The following is a 20,201-nucleotide window of genomic DNA, read 5'->3' on the forward strand; positions in this document are numbered from 1 at the left end:
CCACGGAAAGTGGCTTATATAGGGCGGCTAAACACGTATACTAGTGACACGCTGTTACGGAGGTGCTTGCCATTTCCGTCCAATAGTGGAATACATATATGTAAAAGAGTGACCTTGACTCAAGGTCTCGCTCTGTCGATATGGCGAGCCCATGTTCGATATATACGGATAGGCCGTTTTGATTTCTATCATGTTGATAACTCCGCAGCCGCTCAACCACGGTTGGCGTCTCTACCTCACCTTGACATGCGGGAATGGTAGTACCCAATGTCTGGAGGGGTCCGCTGTGGGAATGAGCAAGCATCAAGGCCACGGCCAAGAACACAGGCAATCTAACTTGGCGACATGGGTCTTTCTTCGCATATATAGAGATATATCGATGGGACATTTTTTAGAAGATTTGTGGTTGCGGTTGCTGATGAGCAATGGCCTCTACCAGTACTTATCGCTGCATTGCGCATTTACAGGCGGCTGGACGCTATATTTTCAAAAGTGCTGCAAGCTTCAGCGCACCAGCCCCTGCACTTTAGCGATCGTTTAGCGGTCTCTCGCCTTGTCCACTGTAACTCGACCGCTAAAGTAAGGCCGTAGCGGCCAACGCTGACTGTCTCAGCTTGGACCTTGGCCAGCCCATTCCAGTCGCTTCATCATTGTTTGACTATCCGCACCTAACGTACACCTACGACCAATCTCGCCATACCATCAATCCATCCCAGCCCCTGATTTAATCCTGCCTCAAATCGCCGTGCCGCCACCAGAAAGCCACTTTGCTGCCCTTCTTTGTCCAGCATCTCGATCGACATCCAAACCGTGGTTACCGGGGGACCTTTCCTTGCTCCTTGTGCAGAGTGCCGCATTGCCGTGGCAATTTATTAGTGGGCTTGGGCAACTCTTGGCCTGCAGGATCCCAATACGAACCGATGAAACGCCAGCTTCTTTTTCATCTCTTGCGACAAACAATTCCATCTCCTGAGGCACCATTGCTTCAATTTTCGATGCTATAGACTCTTCAATCCGAAATACTTTTCACTACCGCGCCCTACATCCGACGTAGCCCATTGTATTCGATCGATCGTCGTTCCAGCGCGAGAGCCACCAATAATACCCGCACCCGCGCGTGCGGCTCGCCGATCGCAGCAGACATGCTCGTCGACATCCGGCCGACGCGGTCCCTGACCAGCATGCTTTCCCTGCTCGTGTCTTTCCTCGCCCTGGCGCCAGCCCTGGCTGCCGACGACGACTCCAAGGTCATCAAGGGCTACGACTTCAACGAAACCATTCAGAGCCTCGACATTGCCCCCCGACCGTCCCTCTATTCTGGTGGCTTCGCAGACTGTCTCCGCGGCGGCAGCTTGTTCAACTTTTCCACGTTTGATGTCGCCTACTATACCAAGGATGACGACCACACGATATTCTTCCATCTTGAAGGAGCCAGCAACATTCGCAAGGAGTCGCTCGCCCTCCACCTGTCCATCCAAGCCTACGGCGAGACGCGATTCAACATGACGTACGATCCCTGCAAAGCTCACATGGACACCCTATGCCCTCTCACCTCGGACAATCGCATCAGCGCCTTTGCCGTTGTCCCCTTATCCGCAGATGAGATAGCCGGCATGCCGCAGGTTACCATGGGCATTCCCGACTTTGAGGGCTTTGCGCGCATTCAAATCTTTGCCAACTCCACACAGACCGAGATTGGATGCTTCCAGGCCGTCATGTCCAACGGCAAGACCCTCGCGCAGGCGGATGCCATCGGAACCACCGTTGGACTTTTTGTCATTGCCGCTATACTCTCCTCCTTCGTCACCGCTGTGTATGGCATCAGCATCCCGCACATGCGCATGCATTACGCGCACTCGTTTTCCGTCCTCATCGTTTTTGAGACGTTTCAATACATCTTCTTCTCTGGTGCACTCTCTGTCAACTGGCCGAGTGTGCTGCCAGCGTGGTGGAGCAACTTTGCCTGGCCCTCGGGTATGTTTGCGACGCACGACCTTGTCCGCTCCATCAGCTCCTTCACCGGCAACGTTGTAAGCGTGAGCCAGGTTGGAGGTGCTGGATCGGTCCCTATCAATAACAACGGAGGCTTAACGCAGCAAATCTACGGGCGGGCAGACGCCAACAGCGGAGAAAAGCCTTCGCCGGCGACCGATCTGGCCAGCTACGCCTGGGGTGGCGAGCCTAATACTCCCGGGATGCCTATGCCAGGTACCTGGCCAGGTCTCCCTGGAACGCTTTCCGAAGTCAACATCCCACCAGCGGAGGCTTTCACTTTGGCGCTGATATGGTTCGTGGCCATGATTGGCCTTGTCATAGTGCTCATTGTGTTGTTCAAGTTTACACTAGATCTTCTGATCCGATTCAAGCTTCTCAAAACGGATGGCTTCAACTACTTCCGCAGCCACCTCGGCGGCTACCTCGCATCTGCTCTGCTGCGCACTTGCTTTATTGGTTTCTTTGTCATGACCACGCTCGCAATGTATCAATTCTCCCTGCGAGGCCCCGCCGGCCCCACTGCCATTGCGGTCGTTGTCTTTTTGCTCTTCTTTGTTGGCATTGGAGGTCTAGCTGCGTACGCCTGCTACTTTCGCCTTCGACACGGCAAGTACTCCACCGCACCGGATTCCATTCGATTCGAAAGCGCGAAGCTCTTTAAGAAGGTTCCCTTCGTGTCTGCCATTCGAAACAGCGAGCGCGCCGAGCAAGAGACGGCCGAGCAACGCCGCTTGTACGCCTCGGTGCCCATTACCAGGATTGTCTATACCGACGACGACCCGAATCGCCTGACCGTCCACCAAGATGCCGGGTTCATCAAGCGATTTGGCTGGCTTTCCGGGCGGTACCGTCGTACACGCTGGTGGTACTTTGCCATTTATCTGGGCTACCAGTTTGTCCGTGCATGCTTCATTGGTGGCGGTGTTCGCACGCCGCTGGCTCAAGTATTTGGACTGTTCTTGTTTGAAATTATCGCGTTCTTTATCATCATCAAACTACGAGCCTTTGAAGGCTCTCGCAACACGGTGGTCGCTGTCTGGATGCTGTCCATTGCAAAAGTCATCACCACCGGCCTGTCCATTGCCTTTATTGCCGACTATAACCTGAACCGCATTGGCGCAACTGCGATTGGTCTCATCATTGTTGTGGTGCAGGCTTTCCTTGCCGTCGTCGTCTTGATCCTTGCTGCACTCGGTATCATGTCATCGTGGATGTCGCTCTCGCGCAACAAGGAAGAATTCACTGAGCCGTTCGTTGACATGCGTGTCAAATATTTCGAGCATATGCAGAAGCGCACTGACGATCTGCCTGCCCCGCCCAAGCCAGAGGAGACGGAGCCAGAGCTTACCGAGCCAGGTTTCAACGTACACAATGTTCGACGAGCTCCCAAGATTGAAGATGAGGATGAGCTAGGGGAAATTACGCTACCGCAACCCGGTTTTACGGGACAGGGTAGCGGTAGCGGCCAGCGCAGCCGCGCCAACAGCGCCAGCTCCCGCTATTCTGCCAGTGGCATTCCTCGGGCGGCTCGCGTTCATCGAGCCTCGTGGAGCTCCAAGGAGTTTGCCCAGATGCAGACAGAACTGATGACACGACCTGAAAACCAGCGCGGCAACCGCTCTAGAAGCAACTCGCAGCGCATGTCGTCCGCGAGCATTGCTGCCGTCTTGGCCACCGACTCCCCCGGCACCAACACGCCGTCTCGAAGACCGATGACTCCCACACGCGAGTCTGTGGAAGATACAAGAGACAACTCGGGCACTGTAACGTCCGAGACGACACCCACGAAGCAAGGCGTCTCAGAGCTCGACGAAAAGAAGGACAAGCAAGCCCCGGTGGAAAATGAAAAGGCTGCTGAGGCTGTCGTGGAGAACGAGACTCCAGTAATATCAAAGAAAACGACCGACAAAACCACTGTCTAAAGAGAAGACACTGTGGGTTGATATTTTATTTTAATAGAAATTGTCCCTTGACGGCATATATTCTGCGGGGACATTGGGATGGGTACACTTAGCAGCGCATTTTGTTTCTACTTGTTTCGCCTGCTGGCGTTTTTGCATTGGTTTGCTGCAGCAGCACACGTAGCTGCCTCTTTTTATGAATAGTGCATGTACGCAATTATTTTACATAGGGGTTTTTTATCAATATCAGAATTGGATTCACTGATCTCCAGGATTGATCCCGACCACAACTGTGTTATAAACCCATCTCATCCAACGGGGCTAAGATGGGCATACATAAGCTGGGGGTTAGATCGGTCGCTAACATGACTCACTCGGCACCATTGATCCGTATCAAACAACGACAGTCTCTCAATCAAAGAACCATTCGCCAACGGTTCCTTTTTTACCGACAGAAGCACATCACATTTGAGAAGACGGATTGACCAAAATCAGAACCGAGATGACCGAGGAAATTACGTATCGCCCGACAGAGGAAGCTGATCTGCCAGAAATCCGCGCCATCAACGCGCGATACATTCTCAACACCTCCATCACACTCAAGCGCGCCGTCCCACCGCTGTCCTCCTTCCTCACAAAGCACCAATCCCTGCAGGCGCGTGGCCTACCGCACCTTGTCGCCGTTGACCGGCCCGCTGACGGCGCCGAGGACCGCGTGCTGGGCTACGCATGCCTGTCGCCGTACCGCTCGTCCCATCCGCCCACTACCGAGCTCAGCCTCTTTGTGCACCCGGACCACCAGTCCCGCGCCGTGGGATCCGCGCTGCTGGCGCGCGTGCTGGCGCGCGTGCGGGCGGAGGAGGTGGTGCACCGGTGGCGGGACGAGAATGATGCTGACAGGGTGGTGGTCCCGACGGTGGTGAGGAGCGTGATTGCGGTCATGGCGGTCGATCCGGAGGGCAAGGAGGGGGGCGAGGCGCTGAGGAGGTTTTACGCGAAGAGGGGGTTTGAGGAGAGGGGACGGCTGGTCAAGGCTGGGTTGAAAAGAGGACACTGGTGAGTCTTTGGTGCATGGGAGAGAGGAGAAACGTGGGTTTTCCTGCTAACGGGTGGGTTGGAGGGTTGACATTATTCATTTTCAGTTTTCGACTTTGGAGGACTGAAACGAGGCTGACTAGATGAGGACGTCAAGGGCTCGGGCGAGAGAAATCGATCGATGCACGATGACGACGTGTCGCAGACATGGCAAAGCCCACTGCTGAAAAGCTCATCTTTGATGCGAAGAGAGCGCACACTCTGAGGGCTCATAACGCGTACGTCTTTTGCCAGGAAAGTATCAAGATAAGACTCCTACGGTGATCACACGCGCACAGAGGACTAGGCCGAGCGTTGCAGACGAGAACCGCATGTATATTGTCATCTCGTCCAATCAAAAACTGGCTATTCACTCTCGGTGATTCGGCGGCCTTGCCTGTGAGCTTGTTTAAACTGAGCCGGAGATGCAGCCTAGATAAGCAAAAGCTCGTCTACTTTCATTTATTTTGCTCTCGAGTGCCGTCGCGAGGTCCTAGACAACAGACTCCGTACTTGTTTATCGCGGCCGTGTCGCCTCCTAGATCGCACTGTAAGGTGCGTGCATTGCGGGTTAGCATAGCATCAGATTGTCACTTCTCCATGTCTTGCAAATTGTCGATTGTGTAGAATGACGGCCCAGGAGCGGGAATATTCCAGCGTTCCCCCCTTTGTTTCCCGTATTCGACGTCATGTGCACAGTAGCCTCCGCCACGAATATGAAGCTGGAACTGCCTTTGTCACTCCGTCGAGAGCAATATCTGGTGGTGCTGTCTAATTGCCCGTCACTCCGCAAGCCAAGGGTGATGATGTTAGGCGGTGCCCTCGTCCGCATCTTCCAATCGTCTCTGTACCTTTACGTCAAGCTCGCGCATACACTACACGCCAGCATCAAGTGCGAGACGCGGTACCGAATCGCAGAGGCTAGGGATCTGGTCCACCTACTCGAGCCGACGAAGGATTTGCTGCCGCGCAAGGCCCTGTGCTGGCCCATACTCGTGGCCGTCCCAGGGCCCGCCGGGGCGCGGGTCCGCAGACATGGCTGCGATTGATCGGCTCCTGTATGACGTGAGGAGCCGCAAAGACGCTTCAAACAGGCCACTAGAGGCTCTTGCGGCGTTGCAAGCATTCTGGGGCTCGGCGAAGACATCCCGGAACAACTGTTTCCGAAGCCCATCTTCCCTCTGCCTGAATAGCGGGATAGCCCACCAGGTGCACCTCTGGAACGGCCGTGCCGTGCAGCGGGAAAAAAAATGTTATCAATGCAATGGAATCAAGTATGTGGCTTTCCTGATGCCCCTTCAAATATCGTTGGGCCGATACTCTGCGGAGCCGGCAGCGAAGGATTAGGGCGATCAACACGACCCTCCCATCCCAGCACTGCCAACTGCCAACATGAGTATAAAACAAATTTATTTCGTGGGACTGCTTCATGTCCTTTCTCGTCTCTCATTTCGAATCCCGTTGGCCATGTTGTTTATGCTTCATATGCTGCGAAAGTGGCCGCGCGATCGTGGGAAACGCGATTCGCGAAGCTACCTCATGCTGCTGTTGTAAAGGTGCAGAAACTCAAGCGAGGCATTATTGAACGAGCTCATGAAGCCGACGGGTTCCGTATCGCCCGCCAAGCACTCATGGTGCTTCATCAATTTCAAGATGATATTGGCTGCCTCTTCGCAGATCTTACCCGGTGAGCTCCCATCGAATACCAGAGCCTCGTTTGTTACGTACGGTGTAAACAAGCTGAGAATGCAAAAGTGATAATATGTGCTAAGGGTCGCGTCAGGGCTGTGTTTGTGTGTGTGGCTTCTCTGAGCAACAGCGGCCGGCGACGTACTGTACGAATAGGATGAGAGGTTCACGGCTCGTATAAGCTTTCGAACATCGAAAAAAGTTTCGATACCATTCAAGACATTTGGTGTATGTGGCAGTAGCGTTGGCAAAGGTCCGGTTATTCTCTAGCTCGCAGCACGTTTTGAAAACCAGCTCTACCAGCTGATATAGCTGTGCTGCAATCCCATAGATGTCTCGGCCGTGCAAATCAGGACTGTTAACAAATGGCTCGCTTACTGTTATTTCTCATTAGCCTTTTGGTGGTGCGCTTATTGTTCTACCAGTCACATGTACTCAATGTTGCCCGCAGCCGATTCTCTGTCCAGCTTCGGCGGCCGCGCATGTTTTCATTTTCGATTGCCGCAAGATTGGCACGCGGGTCCCCTGACCTGCGCGGTAGAGTCGCGTCATATTCTTGAATTTGAACCATCATCCTAGTCTGCATGAGCGCTGCGCCTGCCATTTCTTGCCTGAACACAGCGTCACGTTTTCTTACCGATTCAGTGATATCGCGCCGCAGTATGTGCTGGCGGTGATGCGGCGCATAGTCTCAACGGTCCCATCCGAACCAGTGTTCTGCAGGCAGTATGTCCGGATAGCCTCCGCAAATTCCATTGCGAAATCGCGGCTCTTGTCTCTCCAGCCGTTACAAGCGCAGTGCAACGCCAATACTCCGAGGGCTTGTATATCAGGAATAGCTTTTGGAAGCCATGCACCGCGTTGCAGAGCCTGTATGACTTCATCGGCGAGGCTGACGCTGAAGATCTCCCATGCTGGCGTTTCCGCTTCGGAACCGGAGATATCCTCCGAGATATCATGTCGGAAAACAGCAACGGAGAGCGCAAGTAAAGCATCGACTAGAGCTGGCGAACAGTATTTGTTGGACCCTGTAAGTAGATCGCTTTTGAATCTGACTCCGTCGATAATGCAAAATGCGATGCAATCCCATTGTAGAATGCTGTCTAGAGCTGGCAACGCGCGGCCTGGAGGCCAACGCCTGGAAGTGTACGGAGGAGGTCGTCGTAAAGCTGCAACATCAGAGAGATCATCTTTGTCACTGATAGATGCGATCGAAAAACTGCTCTGGGATGTCGGTGATTCGATACTTGGTATAGGAACCTCCGGATCTTGTGTTTGAGGACGGCCATGTTAGCGAGAACATTCTTCGAGTCTTGCGGAGAACGGGGCTCACTCGCGGAGGGCATGATCCTATACCTATAGGTTCGATATTCGTGTGATTGTCCGTGTACAATGGTCTCGCATCTTTTGTAGTGAAGCGAGTTTGGTTGTCTATAATAGGAGGTGACTCTTCAATCTTGCAACTGCGGCCCTCGTTTTCTTCGACCGCGTTTGTCGACTTTTCCGGGGTTTGAGGCTTCGGTTTCGCGTAGTTGGCGGACTGTGCAGCTGTGTCGAGAGAAGTCAACCGCCGCATGCTGTAGACGCATTCAACATTTGCGTTCTTGCGCGCTTGGCAAGCAGTGTGTCCGTCACGCTGATGAACGTTTCAAGATTCAGGCCGAGTAAACTATCAACATAGAAGATGGAGCTGGCAGGACAGATGATGGTGATCTCTGTAATCCTTTTCCTTTTCTCTTCGGCAAAACTGACAACGACCTAGCGACAGGAGGCACGGCGTTGGAAATGTCGAAGTTTTCAACAGAATGAGAGGAGCGGCGGCGGCAATTTCTTTGGATCCGGTGCAAAAACTCGCACAACTCGTGAGAGGCAAAATGTCACATTTGAGACTGTGAGTTACGCCAGTTGATGTGAAGAAGATGCAAGGCAGCTCTGGACATTTGAACACGAGTAGCTGCGTCCGTCATTCAATTGTCTGCAGGTTGCACCGCGCATCCAGAGAAAACCGAAGTCTGTACCCTGGTCCTCCACACAGCTATTACAACCCTGTGATGAAATTCTAGGCTGTCAACGGTGCAGGAAACTTGCACTCCAATCTAGTGCAACGGGCCGGGGCCATGGCACCCAATCAGTGGCCCCGGACCAGTCCGACAATCACATAAATCATATCATCTCGTCGGGGTGGTGTGGGTTTGCGCCTTCTTTGCTGGGGGGTGCCGCACCTGCCGGCTGGCCATTTGCTGGATTCTCAGGGTTTTGGAACGCCCTGCATGCAGACTGCAGTTCTCGTTATGAGCCAGCGAACACTTGCACTCTTCAAGTTAAAGACACGGTCGGTGCGGAAGGTAATACATGACACCGCACCATGAGGCAGCCTGGCATCAATGTATCGTTGTGAGTAAAATGTATTTGTTGTTGTTTTCGCCACTGAGGCCGTTCCGCTATTGCTAGCCCATCTACCTAGCTCGCAGGCATGGCCAGGTTGACAACGCTGCATTTAGGGGGAAAAGCACTGGCTCCCTATTTCAGGCCAAACCGCAGGGTATAACCATCAGACACTTTTTTTAGTTTGTGGTTTGTCAAGCATATATGGCAGTTGTAATATGAGGGTGTGCTGCCGTGCCCTGACCCTGCTCTGCGTTGATGTGAGCGCGACGTAGTCAGAGCGACGTGACGCCGGGAATTGACCGGTGCTATCAATTGGATTGATAAAAGGTGTTTATCCAGATCTCCCCCGATAGATTTTTGGCTGCAGTGCTGCGCGCGAGCTCTTCTTGGTCACATTGGTAGCACATGTGCGTACTCCCGCTCGTTCATGGATATCATAGCTTCCGAGCGCTAGAACTTGCCACCACATCGAGCGCAGCGCTGTTTCAACATCGTACGACTTTGCTACAGGGCGTCATCCATTTCGACGGTGTGACTGATCCTGGTAACGCAGTACCCTCTTCGCCTCTCCAACTCGAGCCCTGAGTGGTGGCGACGGCCATGCAACGAGCCCAGTCATCTTGGTAGTGGATTATGGTTGAATACCGCGGCGTACCCCGGACATCGCTCAGCCGATATACAAAAATCAGGAAAGTCGCCATCTCGTACACTCTGGTATACCACTTCCCCGCCCGAACTGATCAGTCGTTAGTCTGTGCTGTCCGTTGGCAGCAGGCGCCAGGATTGGCTGACAAAGATGCCGCTCTCGGCAGCTTTAAGTGTGTTAAGTGTGGGAGGGGGAGGGGGAGGGGGGGGGGGGGGGGGGGGGGGTAGAACATTGAACACTAGTCGATAGTACTCTGGTGTCGATTTGATTGAAACTGATGTGCTGGAATTTGTAATGAGCCACAGTGACGCTCTCAGAACGCGAGGCAAATTGTATCCACTGAACAGTTTTCAACGGCTTTGGTCTCCAGACTTGTCATTATGCGTGACAACACTAACGTAGACTCTATCATCATGTCTCTTTCTGTATCGATTGATGGGACAGCTGGTAGCAAGCGCTTTGCTGATCTCGACCTCTCGGGAAAGGTATTCGTAGCCAGGCGCCACAAGAGGTGCAAGGGAACTGCGACTTGCAATTGCGGAGGCTCCTGTAGGGGTGGGCGGCAGAGGTGGGGAAATTTTCCTCCGATACGTAAAAATCGATTTGTGAATGAATGAAACTAGTTTCCCGGGCTGATATCCGGGATACGTCTAGCAGGATGGGTAGAAGCGTAGAGCAGCGGTGTTTCCCAAACGAGGTGGGCAGCTGGTGTTTCGCCCGCACGACGCGAAGGACTCTAAACGCCTCCAGCAGTGCCTTGAGAAGTTGTGAAGAAAACTGGCCAGATCAAAAATGAGGTGGTGGTCGCTGCCTGTCTCCAGACAATGTCGGCCATCGACTACGAGCCGCGCAAGACTGTTTTCGAAGATGCTCGCGACCAACTGCGCCTCCGTATTCGTAAGGGCACAGGCATCCGTTAGGGGGCATGATGCTCGCCAAACACAAGGCAGCATTGAGATGATTGGCAGTATGCCCAGCTGGTTGATAGCGTGTACTCTGGACCCTTGTTGTGTGCGCAACTCCTTCAAGGTTGCGCTGATCTAGCTGGCCCGGAGCCTGCTCGGGGATGGAGCCCGCTGAGGGTACGTACGGGGCGGCATCTGCGTCAACCGTCTAGGCACTAGAGATATCGACGTGCCCATGGTCTTTCCTGGAGTTCTGCGGACACGGTCCCAAGGCCAATAAGACGTGGGCCGCCGCGAATGTCCTGGGCCGGCTTGCGACGGCGGGCTGCGTCAAAGGAACAACATTGGTTTTGCGCAATGCCAGCAGGTTCGTGAGAGGTAGGGGCGGTCGATTATGCGGTTCCTGAAGGGGCATTCGTTATAACATTAATTCAGGAATATGGCCGTGGACAGGGGGCATACGACGTGACAGTGTCCAGAGAATCGGTGCTGTACATAGTTGTCGACCGACGGCTTGCACTTGGAGGACGCTGAGATTATGCGATAGTTTGCACAAAGGAAATGAGTTTTGATACAATTGTGCAATATGACTTATTCCGCCGGTAATTTCTTAAAAAAATGATGTACATGTGACCTTTTACTTCCTCAATGGCAACCTTCAGCATCGATTGATCTTTTATTTTTATTTTTAGGATTTGCTCGCTTTTGTATTTCTTTATTTTTATTTGTCTTGCGACTGCTTCGGGTTCTTCGTTTGGTTTGTAGGTACCGAGGACTTGGCAACAGCGTCTGGCTTCGCGATGAAGAATGCGTAAAGACCGGCGACGGCGACTCCGCCAGCCACGCCTATTTGCCATCCGGGGCTAGGAGCTCGTCAGTAAAAGTGCAATACGAGAGAAAGATGCCATCGCATTCTTACAATTTGGGTGCGCCACCTGATTCAGCCGGGCTAGGTCCCCCTCCGGTCCCAGAAGACACTCTTCGCACTGTTGTGCGCTGGACGGTGCGAAGGCCGGGCTTTGCAGCCATTGCGGTTAATTGCTTTGCGAAAAACATGCTGAGAATTTCCGGGATAGTCTAGTTTGTGCAGTTGACAAAGGCAAAATCTAAACTGAGTTTAAACTGAATTTGGAGGGCCAGCGTCTTTTAAGAATGCCTCGGGCGCAACAGTGGTGACGCCGTCGTTGCCTCACTGTGACGTTCACTATCCGCTTATTTATTAGTGGGCTGCAACAATTTTCGGGGGCGAAAGGGGGAGAATACAAACATTGGAAATAAGAATGGGTTTTTGCACAATAATCGTTCGTCCTCGACCTGTGCTCGAAATCGAATTATGGACCGGAATGTCGTTTGGCGCACTCGCCCCGACAGCGTGATCGCGATGCGAGATCAATACGGCTGAGATCGCCAACAACCGATCGGTAGTGCCTGCACAAGTCTGGTGAATCATGAGTAAGGTTTTTTAAGCTTTTCCGATCGCGTCGCATATCAAAGGCACGCCGTTGCTTTTTTCATACAAAGGACCTGGCCGTCAAAACTCTGTCGTTTTAAAACCTGGAGAAGCCGAGTAGTGTGCTCCTTCGAATCAAATCCTGCACATTTATGATGCGGGCATGGGTGTAAGAAAAATCCGATTCGCTTTTCCTTTCTGCCTGACCATTTTCCCGCCGTTTCCTCAAATGAGTACCTTGGCAAAGGCCTCCTGCAGTCCTCTCTCACCGAGCCAGGCTTCAAGAGCCCTCATGTCGTTCCTGTTGGCCCTCTCCCCCCGTCTCTCCAGCTCGCCCGTGATCTCCTGCATATCGGCGAACGCTCTCGCATCCAGTCCCGGCTGCCGGTACCGCTCGCTGACCTTTTTGTGATGCGCGGGGATGTCGCCCCAGCTCTCCGTCTTGATAAACTTCATGTAGTCGTCGACGGCCTGCGAGCCGCCCTCGAGACATAGAATACCGGGCTTGCCGGCCAACAGAAATCCAGTGAGCCCGTACGACGGCGCGTGGTTCACCAAATCATCGCGCTTTGCCCGCGTGCTGATGGACGGAAAGTAGAACCAAACGCGTGTAAGGGCCTCGGTGCGTGGTTGTGAGGTGACACCGGCTTCCTGCGTCGAGACTTGCGAAAGGTATGTGGAAGCTGCTGAGGTAATGTCGTCAATGGTCGTAAAGAGGTCCCCGTTACTAGACAGCTCGCTCATTAAGTGGTTGACTTCTGCTTTGCTCATCCATGATGGCTGTTGAAGCCTTACTCGGGCTGGCGGTGCCTCTTCAGTGATGTGTCCTTGGTGTTGTAATGGAATGGCGATACTGAGTTGTGCGACTCTCGTAGGGGCATCGTCTCTGTCACCGGCAATCTCCAATTCTAGGAACAAATCGATGTCATGCAGTTCTGAGTGCCGAATAGATGAAGACTCTGCGACAACCGTTTCTCGAAGACGCTCTAGGTTGGCCCTTGCAAAGTCGCTCATAGTCACGCTCCCTTCTACAGGGTACATGGCTATGAGCAGGTCGATCTGCCCGAGCTGGCCCTCGAGCAGCTCCTGCGACAGTAAGGTGCCAGCGACATCATCGCTTCCCATTATGTAGCTGTTTTAACGGACAGCAAGGGATGCGGCGCAAGCAAAACAGATAACCCTAGTTGAGGAACTGATGGTGAAGGATAATTTTTGACGCGGACACAAGCGACCCATATTTGACGGGTGCCATGTCTTCACAGAACCCGATGAGGCTGCCGAGATCAACACAAAGCGGAAAGAAACACTCCTGTAGCGCGGATTGCGTCCCATTTAGGCGCTCGGAAATAGAATCTTGGTATAAGTTACAGGGTGTTTCGGCACGGGAGTGGCTGCGATGCCGACGGACGGCTTTTGGATTTGGCGAGGGAAAATGTAGCCAACCCAGCTAACAGCCATGAGATGCCGGAGGGATTCGAGCCGGTGCAGATCATACCGCCCTGCAGACGAGCCGTCCGCCTGCCTTTGGCCTTGTAGTGAAGCGCCATTGCCATGGAATGAGACTGCATTGATCCAGGAGCTCAGAATCTGCCAAGAAGCAGGCGCCTTGACGTTTAGTAAATGGGAGAGAATAGACTCATGCAAGCTCATAAGTAATTCGACGCAGACCAATTATGCATTTTCTACAGCATTTTCACATCATTCCCTTTTCCCCGCGTCGCGTATCGCGGTTCAGGTTGAGCCGTCGAGGGATGGCAAGGGATGCATACCTACCCTGCACCAACACGTTGCAAAGGACGACAGGACAAGTCTAATAATGACACAGACATCCCGTCCGTGAATTCTGATTTGGCCAGTGTAATATTACATCCTCGTTTTTGACGAGATATATTTAGAGTCGTTCTCATATCACAACAGCGACAGGCGGAGCAGCGTGCCGATGCCCGCAACCCTGGCAGTGGGAAGTCAACCCTGTTGGCTTGACAAACAGGTGATGGGGGCGCCGGTGGATAATTAACAAAGTAGGATTTCTGATAAAAGTTCTTGGCTTGGAGAGGAGAGGAATGAGCAGAGGGCATGACGCGGCCTGGCAGCACAGGGCCGGTGTGGCGCCCCATAGCGGTACGGTTTGATGGACTCATCTATGAGTACCTACATGCGAGCGCGACGAGAGCAGACCGAGGACGCGCAGAATGTAGGGAAAATGCACGAAAATAGGGACAATGTCTTCCGGATCAATATCGTGTGCCGTGTTTCACAAACTGGTCGCGCTGGCATTCGTTACTGTTGCAGTAGGCGCAAAAGGGGTTCGTGTTGTGCGACAGAAGCAGGTGAGGTACAAGCCCCTGGAACAGCGGAGAGCGCTAATTGGCGGGCTGGTTGGAGAGGGGCTTAGCGCCTGCCTTGGTCTTGCTGGGGACGGGAGTGCTTCAGTGGGCTTCCAGTGGGCTTCCAGTGCAGGATGACACCAAATGGCGGCTGCGGCAGTGCAGACAGGGCTGGGATTAGGTACCTAGGCGGGGGATGACCTGTATTTTTAGAACACATCCCCTGTGCCTCGACGTTGACCCCCTGTATCTTGACAGGATTCCCCTGAAGCTGCTCTGAAGACTGCAGCCCCTTTTGCGCAGCAGCAGTGCAGCACCCACCTCACTCGACGCTTCACGGATCGCTTCCCCACTGCCACTGCCCTGCCCCTGCCAGCCGGCCTGCCATGCCATGCCATGCCATGCCACCCTGGCCTAACCCGACTCGAGGCCTCGAAGCACCCCTGGCACGCCGACACGCCGCTGACCAGAAAATCCATCATCGATCCGTTCATCCCACGCGAGCTTTCTTTTGGCTGCTTCATCCCTAATTACTGCTTCCATCGACAGCCCTCTCCTTTCATCCCATCTTCTCTTCTGTCACCTCCCAGCGGTTTTTTTCTTCTCTTCGGCATTCACTCTTTCTAGAATTGCTGCTTCTCCCGCAGCGCATTAACCCTTAGCTGCGGATTCACGCAAACACGCGGTTCGCAACTATTTCATCCCACCTACGACGCGAACTCCCAGCCCCTTTTCTTGGGCACTGGAGACGCTCGACTGGAGAACGTTCAACGACGTGATCGACAGTCTACGATAGCCGCCATCGTCCCGAGTCAACGTACGACGATACCTTTCGATCCAGCTATCCCCAGCCTACAACCGACACGATGCGATTCCCCCACAAGTCGCCCTTTTTGCTGCTAGCCCTGCCCGCGCTCGTCGCCGCGCTCCAGGACCCTGCCACCGCCGCTGGTGCCGCGGCTATTGATGATGCCGTTGCCGTCGGCAAAAGTGATGATGCTACCGCACCCAAGGGTCGCACCGGCCTGCCCACCAAAGATGCCCCCGTCGATGGTCGCGACGGCAAGCCTCATCAGGGCCCTTTTGTCGAGACAGACGGCAAGCCGGCGACAGGGAGCACCGACACCAAGTCACCAGCCACTGCGGAGAAAATCAAGGGCAGACCACAAGACCCGACCATGGTCGACGGCAAGAAGATTCCCGAGTCCAACGATGGCATCATGTTTGACAAGAACCGCGAAAAGGCCAAGGAGGGCACCACCGGCACCCAGGGTGGCGTTTCCGAGAAGGACAAGGCCCGCAAAGCCCAAGAAGGCAAGACGGGCGAGAGGCTCGTCACTCAACCAGAGTCTCCCAAGGAGAAGCTCCCCTTGCCCCATAGTGAGGAGGAAAAGATGAACGAGGGCAAGGAGAAGCCCAAAACCAAACCCCTAGACAAGGAAGCCATCAAGGACGGCGACGCAGGTGGGTTCGCCGGGTTCGACGTAAGTATCTGCCACCAAGTGATTACCTGCTCGCATGCTAATTTGACGATAGAAGCCCGATAACCTCGGCGAAAAGACGCGTGAGCAGCCCCCCGTGCCGCAAAATGTCGACAAGGACCACCTCGAAATCCACAACCCTACCACGACGACCACAAAATCTTCATCAAAAACGCCCCTTGCAGACGGTGACGAGGGCATCATTCAACCCTTCCACTCCTTTATCCTCTCTCTCACCATGATTCTCGTATCCGAAGTCGGCGACAAGACCTTTCTCGTCGCAGCCCTCATGGCCATGAAGCATGACAGAATGGTAGTCTTCTCCGCCGCCTTTGGAGCCCTGCTGGTCATGACATTTCTCTCCGCCATCCTTGGCCACGCTGTGCCTACTCTGATTCCGAAGCGCCTCACCAGCCTGCTCGCGGCTGGCCTCTTCTTCGTCTTTGGTGCCAAGCTGCTGCGCGAAGGCATGCAGATGGACCCCAACGAAGGTGTCGGTGCTGAAATGCACGAGGTCGAGCAAGAACTTGCTGCCAAGGAAAAGGAGCTCGGGCGTGATCGCAACGGTGTCATGTCGGCGGATGCCCTCGAAATGGGCCTCAACGGCCGTGGATCGCGTGCCAAGGGCCGCCTCGGCTCTCCTCCCCGCTCTCCGTCTCAGTCGCCTTCTCGCAACCCTTCGAGAAAGTCTGCCTCCATGGGCGGTTTTCTAGGCGGCGCAAGCAACTTGTGTGGCCTACTCATCGGCCCCATCTGGGTGCAGACCTTTGTCATGACCTTCCTGGGCGAGTGGGGTGACCGCAGCCAAATTGCCACAATTGCCATGGCCGCTGGCCAGGACTACTGGTGGGTGACGCTGGGTGCTACTGTTGGCCATGCCATCTGCACCGGTGTCGCCGTTATTGGAGGGCGAGCCATTGCTGGCCGCGTCAGCATGAAGGTTGTTACCGTCGGTGGTGCTGTCGCTTTCCTCGCCTTTGGTCTCATCTACTTTGTCGAATCATTCTACGCATAAACTCCCGTCAAAGTCTTAACGGAGACGATCAATGACGGCCACTTTGTTCCTTTATGCGACGAAACGTCTCCTAATCTCTACCGTCTTTGAATCTCGACTTTTCCCAACCCGCCATCATCTACGCATTTTTTTAAGCTCAACATTGCACCCTTTTCTTTTTCATTTTTTTTCTTCCAATTTCGACTTGCCTACTCCTGGATGGAGAATTTATACGCCAAACTTGTAATCAACCGTTGTACGATGCCGGAAGCGGGATGGTGGGTGGGAAACAAACCGAAAAGGTCGACCCGGTCTTTGGCCTCAACATTACTCGACAGCAGCATAACGGAACTTGCCGCATAGAACAGGGTAAAAAGTTGGAGGAAATACGTTTCCAGCAAAGTAAGACTTGTTTTAATATTTTTGATCTGGGCGGATGGTGTATAGCATGAAAAGCGGAGTTTTTTGTCAATTTATCTGTTGTAAAAGAAGACTTGCCCACTCATTTCTTCCCTTTTCATTTCCTCTTCTTTCGAGTATTGTATTTATCTGTGGTTTATCCTGCTATTTTTTCTTGGACAGTGGCGAGATGACTGGACGTTTCCTAGGTTGAAACTGGAGAAATATATGCGGACGGCGCTACTTAATCAACTGACATTATCAATATCTCTTGCCTCGGCAAATGGTGTGAGTTATATGTTCAACATGTCAAACTAGGGTGTTGATCATCGTTCAGCCCGTACAAGGCCCCGAAGTATACCGAATCGAATCTATGCACTCCATTGCGTGACCGCTCATACAAGTGGTCCTCTGATGTATCCTGAGGCTGTTCTGACCGAACCAGTCGGGGTCCGACGCATCAGCCCTCTTACAGCTCCATAAACTTTATGGGCGCGGAGCCGCCGGTGCGCGCCGCTGATACGGCAGACCTCGCAGTCCATTCGATTCGGCTATTTTAACTACTTTTGTAGCTTGTGCGGCATTACGCGCCTTGCCGGCGGCACTAACGTCGCAGCTAATGCGGGCGTCGATGGCGTTGGTCCAGGACTAGACAGAGTCAATGCGACAATACACATGTGATCCCGCTTGCTTTGCGTCCGCCTTGCTATCGAGGGGAGCAGCACACTAGCAACAATGGGCCACGACTCCAGACGGGACCCTGGTACGATGCTATGCGATTCGACGCTGATGGGAATAGCTACCATTATGCGTTTCTGGGCTTGCAAGAATAGCGCCCGCAGGTCGAACTCAGTGAAGCTATATATGATCAGGGACTCCTATGCAAAGTGTTGATTAAAGAAGCCAAATAAAATAAAATCGGAAGTCGGTAGAATATATCTCGCCGCGTGGCTTGCATCTGGTCTCGCAGTTCGAAAATTTTAAGCCAGGAAGCAGGGATCGGATTACACACGCTCGCCTTCCGGCAGATGATCAAAGCACCGCTTTGGGAACAAGAAAGCCACGCTGGACAAAAGATCATTATCCGGTTGGATGAGTGGCATGAGATCCGTATCGTTCTGTCATCGGGTTGGACGGATCGTCGGGCGCCATGTCTAGTTGAGGCTTGCTGCTGTGCGCCTCTAGCATGCACCGGGCATGCCGTCAGAGCGTCGTGGAGGGTGCGTGCCTTGAGAGGAAAACCCATACAGAGATTCTCACCCTCTGCGACCCTTTATCATGCACGGGGCTCTGTCACTGGACTTGCTCTCGTACACTGACAATTTCTTTTTCTAAAATTAGACGTTGGTGTTGTGTCTCACGGGCAAAATGGCGGATCGTTGCTTGACGGCTGACTAGTGTAAGCTGGCATCACATTCACATGCAGAAAGCGTTCAAGGCAAAATACGCACAAGCCCTCGATCATGGGCGCGATGGGGAATGGAGGAGTCACTGGTCCAGATTGAACAAAGAAACTCCACGGGGGCGGATGCTTCTCAAGATGGCTGCCTAAACTGTTGGCTGCAGGAGAAGCAGTATTCAATGCGAGATATGCGATGAAAGGTCCCGCACATACATCAAGAATAGGCCCGAAAGGACGAGGCTACCAGGGGTCTAGCAAATCTACTCTTGAATGGTTGGTTCGCCAGTAATGCTGGGCGGCGGCCGTTTCAAGATTTGGGCTTGGAAACATGCAAAGACCTTCTCCACACACAAAGTGTGTTTTGTCTTTTTTGCGGGCGCAAATAGAGTTGATATTTCGGACGGACGCCCGCCCCGAAAGCCTCACAAGGCCCGACCCATCTGATTTTAGTTTCTTAGTGTCTGGCTCGGCCGGCCGGGGGCTGGCCGCTGATCGATGGGGGCGAGAGCCGAGAGACAAGGGGGGGCTGTTGACAGGGCAGGCAAGCAAAGCTCGCAGGTGCAGTTTGCCTTGTCCTTGATGAAATGTTTCCAGATATTTCCTGAACCTTGTCTAGAGATGGCTAGCTGCTTCTCGTGGTCTCGCTTGCAACCCTCGAATCAGAAGCTGTCAGTGCTCTTGGGTCATCCCCAGAGTAAAACCCAGTGCGCAGGGCTCTCGATGTTGTCTCCGAGGAGCACAAGCCCTTTTGCATCTCACTACTCCGGTGGGCATACAACACACACGCGAGAATGTCTTGCGCCCGCAGCAGGAGAAGGAAATCAAGATGGCAGGGTGCCCTCCCGCAGTTGAGGCCAGCAGCAAGCATCAATCAATCGCTGATTCAGTTCCCGATGGTCCCGTTTTACGAATTTCCTCTTTCCAACAGAACATCTTGATCCGTGCGGGATGGATGAACCTTTTTTGCTTGGCAGCATTGGGAGCTCGGCAGGCAGGATTCCATTCTGCCACCACTAGCAGCATGCACACCCCTTCATTTCGTATCCGAAGGCTGTTACTTGCCTGGAAAACCAACTGCCCTGCACCATACGGCAACTTCCGCCCAACTCGGTGGTCCTACGAGCTCACGCCACTTTTGGAACTCGAGCTTATGGCCAGTGCTTGTGGCGGCGGCGATGCCTTCACGGATTCGCTTAGCCGGCCGGCCGCCCCTCCACCGTCGTTGATCCGTGACACGGCACGGGCGGTGGTGATCGGGGAGAACAAGTGGTTTCTGCTTTACAGTGACAGCAGAAAAGTTTCGTGGCATGGTATTTGTGGGATCCTGGCCGGGTGTCTGGGTGGCCGTCATACGCCCGGCTTCTGTCGGTGGCGCGCGGTGACTAGCTGCACGAGCAACCGAGAGTAGAGACGTTAGTTGTCATGTTGCTCGGTACATTTTGTGTGACCGCAGCAGAGCCTAGGCTCTATTTTATTTATTTTCTTTTTGCTACTACCGCACATGTCATATTGACGGCATGAGTGAGCTTGTGGTGCTATATAAAATCCTC

At 53.5% G+C, this 20,201-nt stretch overlaps 6 protein-coding genes across 8 annotated transcripts; 3 read left to right on the forward strand and 3 right to left on the reverse strand.

Annotated features, from left to right (window-relative positions):
* Positions 1–1,142: 1,142 nt before the first annotated feature.
* Positions 1,143–3,917, forward strand: LMH87_001970 (uncharacterized protein; the record flags this gene model as incomplete). 3 transcript variants are annotated; one of them, XM_056193347.1, is made up of 2 exons in its annotated part: positions 1,143–2,549; positions 2,642–2,656. In XM_056193347.1, 2 exons carry the CDS (start codon positions 1,143–1,145, stop codon positions 2,654–2,656), a joined length of 1,422 nt encoding a protein of 473 aa, XP_056050394.1. The 3 variants fall into 3 exon arrangements, with proteins under 3 accessions (XP_056050394.1, XP_056050395.1, XP_056050396.1); XM_056193348.1 differs by having other exon boundaries at positions 1,143–3,917; XM_056193349.1 differs by lacking the exons at positions 1,143–2,549; positions 2,642–2,656 and adding an exon at positions 3,195–3,917.
* A 481-nt stretch (positions 3,918–4,398) lies between these two features.
* LMH87_001971 (uncharacterized protein) lies at positions 4,399–5,059 on the forward strand (the record flags this gene model as incomplete). Its single annotated transcript, XM_056193350.1, has 2 exons — positions 4,399–4,952; positions 5,017–5,059. The coding sequence occupies 2 exons, from the start codon at positions 4,399–4,401 to the stop codon at positions 5,057–5,059; spliced, it is 597 nt and encodes a 198-aa protein (XP_056050397.1).
* Positions 5,060–6,502: 1,443 nt separating this feature from the next.
* Positions 6,503–8,235, reverse strand: LMH87_001972 (uncharacterized protein; the record flags this gene model as incomplete). The annotated part of the gene is made up of 5 exons (XM_056193351.1): positions 6,503–6,737; positions 6,805–7,036; positions 7,095–7,234; positions 7,297–7,927; positions 8,016–8,235. 5 exons carry the CDS (start codon positions 8,233–8,235, stop codon positions 6,503–6,505), a joined length of 1,458 nt encoding a protein of 485 aa, XP_056050398.1.
* Positions 8,236–11,319: 3,084 nt separating this feature from the next.
* Positions 11,320–11,627, reverse strand: LMH87_001973 (uncharacterized protein; the record flags this gene model as incomplete). Its single annotated transcript, XM_056193353.1, has 2 exons — positions 11,320–11,461; positions 11,518–11,627. The coding sequence occupies 2 exons, from the start codon at positions 11,625–11,627 to the stop codon at positions 11,320–11,322; spliced, it is 252 nt and encodes an 83-aa protein (XP_056050399.1).
* A 172-nt stretch (positions 11,628–11,799) lies between these two features.
* On the reverse strand, positions 11,800–13,173 carry LMH87_001974 (uncharacterized protein; the record flags this gene model as incomplete). Its single annotated transcript, XM_056193354.1, has 3 exons — positions 11,800–11,802; positions 11,866–11,912; positions 12,318–13,173. The coding sequence occupies 3 exons, from the start codon at positions 13,171–13,173 to the stop codon at positions 11,800–11,802; spliced, it is 906 nt and encodes a 301-aa protein (XP_056050400.1).
* Positions 13,174–15,241: 2,068 nt separating this feature from the next.
* On the forward strand, positions 15,242–16,871 carry LMH87_001975 (uncharacterized protein; the record flags this gene model as incomplete). Its single annotated transcript, XM_056193355.1, has 2 exons — positions 15,242–15,859; positions 15,912–16,871. The coding sequence occupies 2 exons, from the start codon at positions 15,242–15,244 to the stop codon at positions 16,869–16,871; spliced, it is 1,578 nt and encodes a 525-aa protein (XP_056050401.1).
* Between the last annotated feature and the right edge of the window lie 3,330 nt (positions 16,872–20,201).

The sequence above is a fragment of the Akanthomyces muscarius genome, chromosome 3, assembly GCF_028009165.1.
Source record: "Akanthomyces muscarius strain Ve6 chromosome 3, whole genome shotgun sequence".
Lineage (NCBI taxonomy): Eukaryota > Fungi > Ascomycota > Sordariomycetes > Hypocreales > Cordycipitaceae > Akanthomyces > Akanthomyces muscarius.